This window comes from Aptenodytes forsteri, unplaced genomic scaffold (genome assembly GCF_000699145.1).
Source record: "Aptenodytes forsteri isolate BGI_AS27 unplaced genomic scaffold, ASM69914v1 Scaffold193, whole genome shotgun sequence".
In the NCBI taxonomy this organism is placed as follows: Eukaryota; Metazoa; Chordata; class Aves; order Sphenisciformes; family Spheniscidae; genus Aptenodytes; species Aptenodytes forsteri.
This window is the reverse complement of record NW_008795405.1, coordinates 3,214,236-3,223,505: the sequence shown is the minus strand read 5'-3', so window position 1 is coordinate 3,223,505 and position 9,270 is coordinate 3,214,236. Positions and strand designations below refer to the sequence as shown.

Here is a 9,270-nt window from a genome sequence, read left to right as displayed (position 1 = left end):
CGGCGGTGAGGCGGCGGGCCCGGGGGCGCGTATTTTAGCGTTGGCCTTACGGCCGGGGAGAATGCCGTGAGTTTCCTTTCCGTGGTGGGTTTTCTCGTTTCTCCCGGAGAAGCCCGATTTCCACGGTGGCAGTTTGCTTCGGTGAAAATACGGTACCCCTCGCGAAGAGCGGCATCGGGAATTAGTCCCTGGCTAACGCGTGCTGTACCGGGTGGGTTGGCTGCTGGGGGAAAAGGGCAGGCTGTGGTGTCTAGGCGTACCCTTCTTCTGCAGCTGGCACCTGCGCTTAGGGGGGACCCCCACCACCGCTGCGCCCTGGGGTGCTCGGCTCGCCTGCCGCTCGAGCGCCTGAAACTACAGCAACAGTTCCCCGTGTTTCTTCTGTGCAGTGGAAGGAGCGAGGATTGATGGAGGTTTATTAGAGACAGGGTGCTTTCCCCGGTGAAAGAGTCCCCGTCTAGCCGGGAGCTGCACCACCCCTGCCATGGGGTCTCTGCCGTGGGCTGGGGGCCCGCTGCTGTATGCCCGTGGGCTGGAGGTGCCTCCCAGCTCCAAACTGACTCTGCGAAACGGCCAGTGGCTGTAAGGCGTATCATCAGACAGCTGCAAAGGCTGGAACTTGTCCATACCCACTTCACTGCCTCAATGCAATCAGACAGCAGGGCTGCGGAGTGCGTACCACAGTTATATGGGGACAGAGCTTTCCCAGAGTTCAGGAGACTCGGGGGAGACCAGGAGCCATCTTTATAGACAGTCCTTTTAGCAGTGACCTAGGAATTTCCATCTCGTTAGTGCCCTGTGGGAACCGCTGCATGATTGCTTTTTCCAGGGCTTTGTCAGCCCAGTTTTACATGATGAAATTTGGCCTTGTTCTGTCCTTCTAAAGCTAGGACTGGCGATTCCTGAACAAACCCTGCTTCTGAGATTGGTTCTGCACCAAAAACATGCATGTGTTTTTGTTCTCCCTTTCCTAGGGTTGAGACAATTAAAAATCTTTGTTCTGCAAGGTACTAGATACAGCTCATAACACGAAAAACTGGTTGGCACAGCTCTTCGTTCCACAGCCATGTGACCTTGTCAACATTTGAGTGCTGGCTGTAGTTTTTCCTCCTGTCTGTGTATTCTAAAGACCGAAATTTGTTTCACCTTCTTTCTGTATATTCTGTTTGTTGTTAGAAAATGAAGACTCAGCCCAAAAGACAGAGCCTGCAGATCAGCTGGTTGATTCTTTGGAGTCCAGTACTTCACAGAGCGGGTAGGAAAATCTTTTTGTGTATTGGGGCCCACATGCGTGACAGTCTGTTTCACCCCTGTGACCTCCTCCGTATGGCAGTTGATTCTGTGCAGGTGAAGAGAAGGGACTGGAGACTGAATTGTCTGCTTTGGGACAGTATATACCAGAATCAGTATAGGAGGGGCTGTTCTTACAGGCTTAAGCTTGTTTTAAAGCTTATGAAATGATGAAGTGTAGTTCATGGCTCAGCTATTCAAATCACAGAATCATTTAGCTTGGAAGGAACCCTGCAAGGTTTTGTAGTCCATTGTAAGAGCTAATAAACTTTCAGCGGGAAATTTTCTCTATCCTGTCTGAAGGATACTTTAATAATTAAGCATTCCCACTGTCTATAATTCTGGTGAAAGCTGAGCAAGAAAACACCTTGTACTATTTTCTTGATAATGTTTTGGTTTTTCTTCACCCTTTGTTTTCTGTGTCACTCCTTCATTAATGCTGCTGATCGACCCTGTTATCAGATGTTTGGCTTGTTATTATCTGTTGGGTATGTGGTGCTTGTGACCAAGTCATTGCGCTGGTTACAAGCACTAATACCGTATGCAGTGGAGTTTCATTTGCCATCATACATTTGTTGTACAGGATACAATTTCAGAAATGTATGAGTTAATTACATCAGACAGTAGATAAACCACAACCTCATTGAAAAAGAGGGGAAAAAAAAATTCCAGCAAAAAAACCAACAAACCACCCTACTTACTAAAATAGCAGTTTGATGCCATCTTGGCTTGATGCTAATGACATCTGCATCAGCCTTCTTGACTCCAAACGTGTATTCTTCCATGTCTTTATTATGTCCTCTAATTTTCTTCGAAGGGATTAATATAGACTGTGAGCAAAATGGCCAAAGTAGATGCTGGATACTTGTGGATGTTACCTGATAAATTTGTCTAAGTTAGATCTCCTTTGAAAGGGACGGGTGTGATCCAAAAGGGTTGTGCGAGGAGGAATCAGCTGAACTCTCTTTGTCAATCTGCTTATAAAGCTTGTGTAGCTCTTCCTAATCTTTCAGTGAGACTCTTGAGCTTCAGTGGTGTCTGGAGGAAAAAATGCCTAAGCTGTTAGCTCCTATGTTGATGGAGAGACTTTTGAGCAGATGGGTGCACCTATGGTAGCAAGTGACCAAATAGCCCTTCTAGGTGTGATCATGCAACAGCTAAGCTAAAAGGCAAATGGGCTGGAAAACGATGGCATAGAAGTCCAAATTTGTCCTGGGCTGCCAGAGAAATTGTTACGGATCACTGTGAGAGTTCTTCCTTTAAAAAATTGTCCCCTCCAAGCGTCCCTTCTTTTCTTATATTGTCCATCTGCTGCCATTTTGTGTATCCTGGTATTCAGCTCATTTGAGTTGTTCTTACAGACCTTCTGGTCTATCATGCCATTGCTAGGAAAGAAAATCACACTGTTGAGAGAATTTAAGTAAGAAATGGCTTTATTTCTGGATAAAATCTGTACTCCCATGGGACTAAAGATTTGGAAACAAAAGCCACATTTGCCCTGTTCCAGTCTTCTCTATGGATGCAGCAAGGAATGTGTCTGAGTTGAGCTGTGTATGGTTTTTTTAAATTATTTTTTAAACTATTCCACACTATACTGATAGTCTGCTTCCTTGCTAATGAGAATATTTCTCAGTTCTGAAAGGAGGCATTTGAGGAAATGCACCTGTTTTCCATTACTGCCATGTTCTCATGTTTCTGATCCTTTACACCAAGGCAGTTGACATTGGTTTTATAGTGCTGTGAGAAGGCTTTGCTTTTCAAAAGGGCAACTGTTTCTGTTCTTGTGAAAGACTAGGTTGCTTCTCATGGAAGTTTCACGTAGTATCTGAGAGTATGACAGAGGAGACTCTTCTGGCATCCATCTGAGTTCATTTGGGATGATAACTCTTTCCAGTTATAGACAATATGCAGCATTTTTTTAATATAATTTAGAAGAAAACCCCCAACAGAGAATGAATGCCAAAGTTGTTTCCTTTCTTGCCCATTCTTTTCCTGCTATGTACCTTTCTTTTTGTTCTAACATGTCCATCTCCTCTTGTCACAGTGCAGTACTTGAACGTCTTTGCTATTATTGTGGCTGCCGTTGTATGTCTTACGGCTTGCTTGTCTGTGCAACATATTTGAATATGGCAGAGAGACACCTGGGTGCTCCCTGTACCCCTTGGGATTGCTAATAGGAGAGGCATAATGGGCCACATAAATAGAGGGCATTTTCAGGATGGCTGTCAAAACTGTTTTGAACCCTTTCACTGACCAGCTGACCTCTGATGGAATATGCAGATGTCATGTAGTAGCTGGCATAAAAGAAGGTGTCCTTTCTTGAGCAGAAAAGTTGCTACTGGTTTCTGCACTTAGTACAGTGTCGGTGAGCTAGCGTGGTGTGGGGCGAGTGCAGTGAATTACTGCCGTCTAAAGGATGGTAAATACGGAGTATCTCACTGAAGTTGCTCCCTCTGGCTCACATGGAAGATAGTCACGTGGAGATGAGGGCAGGACTGGGGTGCACAGGGCTCTTTGTGCAGTTGGCAGGTGCTGACCACAGAAGCTTGTTCCCTTCAGTCCGTTTGAATTTGAGTTCCAGAGCAGAGTGATTCCTCTGCTGGCTGTGCCCTGGGTGCAAGTGCTGAATTGTAGTGCTCTCTTCCTCCAAAAGGTTACAGATTGGGTCGCTCGTGAGTGCGGGCGCAACAGAGGATTTGAAGGAAGAAGCTGGCGCTTTGGAGGACCAGGAAGTGGCTGAACTAGAAGAGAAACTGCCTGACCAAATCCAGTCCCTCAAAGAGGTAGGTGGGTGTTTCTTGTGTCTGAAAGCAAGGACAGAGGTGCAGCAATAGTTCTTCTACCCTACTGCTGTGCTTATGGCTATGGGACTGAGGCTTTAAGGGTTGTGTTAAGACAAAAGTAGTATTAACATAGATTCAGTTATATTTTTTTTTCTATACATTAGCAGGAGGTAAATGTTATCGGTCTGATTTGCAAAATCCCTCTTGTGTCTTTGGCTAGTCCTTGCTTCCTTGCAGTTTTTGGCTCGCTAAGGCTTCAAGGTTATTCTCACCTTCTGCCTCTTGTCTGGGGCTTCTGGGAATTCCCTTCTTGTAGATTTATGGAAGAGGGAACTGAAAGTGACTCTGCTGTCTTTTGTTTCTTTTGGTGAGCTGCCAATTTGTTTGCATTACAGATACAGTAGGGAAAACCTGTGCAAGTGGCACCCTGCTCAGGAGCTGTGAGTTTGCATATATGAGGAGAGAGGGCTGGCCCTAGTGAACCAGATGGACTTCTAACTAGGACACAGCAAATGACAGTTTGATTGTGGCTGTAGTCTAGATGCACACAGAGCTGAAAGGCTCTCCCTAGAGAGATTGTGTCTTGGGAATTCTTTTGAAGAGTAGTCAGCTAAATCTCTAAGGCTGTTGCTTTGTTGAGAGGTCATAATTAACTCTGAGGTAAATGCAAAGATGTGCCTGCCCAGGGACTCCTGGGCAGGCCAAGGGGTGTGTAATTTGTGAGACTAACGCAGCATTTGACTTCAAAGTTCATGACTTTGGTGCTGTGGGGGAAATAATGCAGAGAGGTGTCTTGGAGCCAGCCAGTTCTTTTTAACCAATAGAAGCTTCTGCAGGGTCTGACTTGACTTCAGAAAGATGTCTGAATTACTAATGAGTTGTTTTAAATCCGGCTGGGAACTTTCTTACCACAATGGTCTTTGTGACAATGGTTTTTTTATGTGCTTTGTGCAGGAAGCTGTCGTTCGGATAGCCAACTACCATGTACCTCAAGGAGCAGGGGATATAGTCATGATTCAGTCAGATCACACTGGTGCTGTGGATATCCTTTCAGCTGAGCTGGAGACTGCAGACCTCCTTGGGGAGCAGAGGAAAGGTGAGTCCTGAAAGGAAGACACTTGTTGGGGGCCACTTTTTAAGTGCCTGCCCTGGCTAGAGAGGAGCAGAGGCTGTCCTGGATATACTGCTAATTCCTGCTGGAAATTTGTGCTCCTGGCTAGTGAGTGGGAAAACTTCACATCCAAGGCTTCTGGGATCAGGCTCCAGAATGCAAAAGCCTTATCAGAAATAGCTTCACTGTTTTCAGATGACAGTTTGTCAGTAGTGAAAAGTCAGGTGAGCCCACGATCTTTTCCCTTGTCTCAGCTCAGCCTCCCCGTCTGGCTCCACCCACCATGTGGACCACTGAGAAGATGAAGGAATTCAAAGCCAAGATGGGAAAGGAGAAGAATGGCCGGATGGTGGTGAAGCGAGGCGAGGTGGTGACAGTCCGCGTGCCAACCCATCCTGATGGGAAATGCATTTGCTGGGAGTTTGCTACAGATGACTATGACATTGGGTTTGGAGTCTATTTTGACTGGACCACGGTTACTAGCACTGCCATTACTGTTCAGGTCAGTGAATCCAGTGATGAGGAGGATGAAGAGGAGGAGGAGGAAATTGAAGGTTAGTGTGGAGCTTATAAGGGTTAATTTGTGGTGCTTGTTGCCATGCTGCTGAGAGTGCCTGTCAGATGCTGTAATTTCCATCTACTTTGTTTACTCAGCCCACTTGTTATCTCTGCAGCCTTTTGGGTTCTTGGTTAGGCTGTGATGAGAAAGCATTTAGCCTTTCCTGCTTCAGCATATGTCAGTGGCTGTCCTTCTCCAAGAGAGTTCTTAAAATTGAACACATTGAGAAATAAAATCAGAATTCACTTGTTCAACTTCTAGCCGATAAAAAGATTAGGGTCTGAAATTTTAACTTGACTGTTTTTCTTAGCCTCTCAGACTGAGAAATTTCTGGTGGTGAGTAGGAGCAAGGAAGTTTTGTTTCTGGGTCAGCATATGTCAGTGGCTGTCCTTCTCCAAGAGAGTTCTTAAAATTGAACACATTGAGAAATAAAATCAGAATTCACTTGTTCAACTTCTAGCCGATAAAAAGATTAGGGTCTGAAATTTTAACTTGACTGTTTTTCTTAGCCTCTCAGACTGAGAAATTTCTGGTGGTGAGTAGAAGCAAGGAAGTTTTGTTTCTGGTTTTTTTTTTTGTTTGGTGGTCTTTTTCCTCCCAGTACATCTGTAGCTCCTGCTGACTGCATTTGAGAGGATTGCTACCTGTGTCTTTGTACTTGTGAAACATACAGTGATGTTACCTTTTTCGTGGCTTCGGTGTATGTGTGACCAGTGTAGCTGGGGGGTTGGTGTCTGAAATAAATTTTGCAGGTTCCTCAAAGAGGGGTAAGTTCCTGTATGAGGATTCCTCTTGGAGAAGTGAATTGAGGACATAAACGCAGTGAGGTTAGAGCTAAGAGCTTTCCCGCCTTTCTTTTTCTTCAAGTCTGTATATCACTGGACCACTGTTGTGTGTATAAAAGCAGTTGAGGTGTTTAAAAGGTAAGTCCAGGGAGAGGAGACCAGGCTGGCAGGCAAGTGGATACTGTCCCATCAGTACTCCCAAGAGAACTGGTTCTCGGCATGTTCTTTGTCATGATAAGAAAAGCTGGACTTTGTGGGTATTGTTTGCAGAAAGGTCAGAGCAGACGCTATGGGTAATGCTATCATAGTTAGCCTTCCATATATCTGCATGCCTCTGCTGCATTCTGGTCTTGTTGATCTTTTTCTGGACTACCTAGTGGCTTAACTGGCTCTGGCCTACTTACTTGTCTCCTCTCTCCCATTCAGGACTCGCCCCTGTTGGTGACGTGGAAAGGGGCTCCAAAAGCTATCTGCGGAACCGCTACGGGGAGATCATGCCGGTATATCGGAGGAACAGCCATCGGGAGGTGCAGGCAGGCAGCCACGAGTACCCAGGCGAGGGCATCTACCTGCTGAAATTTGATAACTCGTACTCTCTCCTCCGCAATAAGACTCTGTTCTTTCATGTCTATTACACTAGCTGAAGAAACGGGAAGGGGCAGGGACGGCAGGCAGGTAATTGTGAGTGTAGCAGGCTGCCACCCAGCCCTGGTACCGCCTGATGGGCACTGCTGTGTAACAGAACCAAGGCACAATTCTGCCGGCTCCTCTTCAGACGCTAACTGGTTTCTCCCCACACCCTCCTTCCCCGCTGTCCCAGTGGAGAAAGGTAGTTGCGACTGCCTGGTTGTCCACAGGCAGCTGCTCTTCCTGTAAAACTTCGGGCAGTCTGCTCTGTGCAGGCATCGGGCTGGGCCCTCATGTCACAGCCGGTAAATGCCCAGAGGCCAGGTTCAGGTGGTTGTGGTTTCGATCTGTTGCGCTGGTACGAAATGAAGTGAAAATATTCTTGATCTGTTACTACTTTGTGAATAACTTTTCCGACTCTCCTGCTGCATCTGCATCACTAGAGGGCAGCTGTCAGCTGCAATGAGCCAAAAGCACAGCTGGCTTGTCACCTAGCCACTGATAATCTCATCACCTACCACCACTACATGTCACCAGCAGCCAGTGCTTCCTTCACTCTGGGGGTGGGGGTGCAGCTGGCCAGCGGCAGCCCGTGCTGCAGCGGCTAGGCCATGCTACAACAGGCGGACCCCAAACTGCAGTCATGGCATGTGTTTGAACAGGGGATGGGGGGAGGGTGCACAGCTAGAAGTCCATAAGAAGGTTTTCCTACAGATTAAGAATTGGATTGTTGGGATATGTAGATGATTAAAACTTCAGTGACCACCAAAAGTTTCTTCTGTAATCCAGATGTGAAGCAGAAGAAATTACTTACTGCTGTGCTGAATAAATACAAAAAGGTTGAGTACAACCAATAAATATACAGGAAATGTTTCTTAGTAGCAGCATGTTGGTTCACTGGTATTGCTGCCTGCTGGACATGTATGGAAAAAAAAAGCTACATATGCCATATGTAGCAAGGAAAAGGCTCCCCAGAGAAGTGTAGCTTGTCAGCTGCTATTGCTGTTGCAAAGGTATTGTTAGAAAACAACATCTGTGCCTAGAAACTCGAAAGGTGTGTGATTTAACCATTCCTTTCTGTGAACCAGAATCAGCAAGGCCGTTCCTAACCCTGACCACATGGTAAAGGATGGAGTTCCTTGGCATGTTTTGGTGGCTAGTGATGGCATTAGTGATGACCTTCTGCTCAAGTACTGGCAGAGTTGAACAAGGATTAAGTTAATCCTTCAGAGATGAATTTTAAATCATGTTTATCTGTAACTGTTGTTTATTTTAATACTTTTAACTTGAAATCATTCTCTTTTCTAAGAATACTGCTGTATCTACGTTTTGATATCTCTTTGCAGAGACACAAAATGGCTGTTTGCATGGTGATTCTAGTAGAGTTCTGAGTTTTGTTTTTAAATCCTCCAGCTAAAGCACCTCTACTTGGCCCGTTCCTTCTATTGAGAGGGAATGATGGACAAAATGATTTTGGGGTAGTTAAAGCCAAAGATTTCACTCTCGTAGGAGGGCTGCATATTTCTTACAAAGGCTATATTGTAATGCTGTGCAATTTGCTCCATATTCAAGCTCTTCTTTTAACTATCTCTGCTTACTTATTCACTGCTCCAGAGCACTTAGTAGGTCAAAACGGTAAGAGAGAGAGCAGTCAGTCTACAGTGGAGCAAACCAAGCTGGGAGCAGGAGAAGTGGAAATGCAAAGAACACTGGTTGGAGCACAGCAGCTTTCTGGGTGAGCAGGCAGGGAGCAGAGTTAGTCAGGGTAATGAGCAGAGCTGTTGGTGCTTTGGGCCCTGAGATGGAGAGAAAACAGCTGCCTTTCTCTCTTTTTTTTTTTTTTTTTTTTTTGAGAGAGAGAGAGAACGCACTTGAGCAGGGGGTGAACTGCAAAGCTGCCTTATTCAGGCAGGGGCAACCACAGGACAACCTTGCAGGGAGACAGAACAGTAGGGCTTGGTATCTGTCAGGGTAAGATGCTTTTTCATTTAGCAGCTTGAGGAGGACTATTCCTTTCTTTAGCCTCTCTTGGAGGAGATGAAGGACCATCCTGTGGCACTTGAATCAGGCCTGAGCAACTTGGGTAAGGCGCTCTCCTTTTTTTTTTTTTTTTC

General features: G+C 45.8%; 1 protein-coding gene across 1 annotated transcript in view; it reads left to right on the top strand.

Annotated features, from left to right (window-relative positions):
• Positions 1–8,030, top strand: part of TMED8 (transmembrane p24 trafficking protein family member 8) — a 9,201-nt gene extending 1,171 nt beyond the window's left edge. Inside the window, exons 2-6 of the mRNA XM_009280929.2 lie at positions 1,130–1,255; positions 3,944–4,073; positions 5,028–5,169; positions 5,439–5,738; positions 6,956–8,030. Coding sequence (XP_009279204.1) covers positions 1,130–1,255; positions 3,944–4,073; positions 5,028–5,169; positions 5,439–5,738; positions 6,956–7,173 — 916 coding nt within the window. The 3' untranslated portion in view covers positions 7,174–8,030. The remainder of the gene's footprint in view (positions 1–1,129; positions 1,256–3,943; positions 4,074–5,027; positions 5,170–5,438; positions 5,739–6,955) is intronic.
• Positions 8,031–9,270: the final 1,240 nt, after the last annotated feature.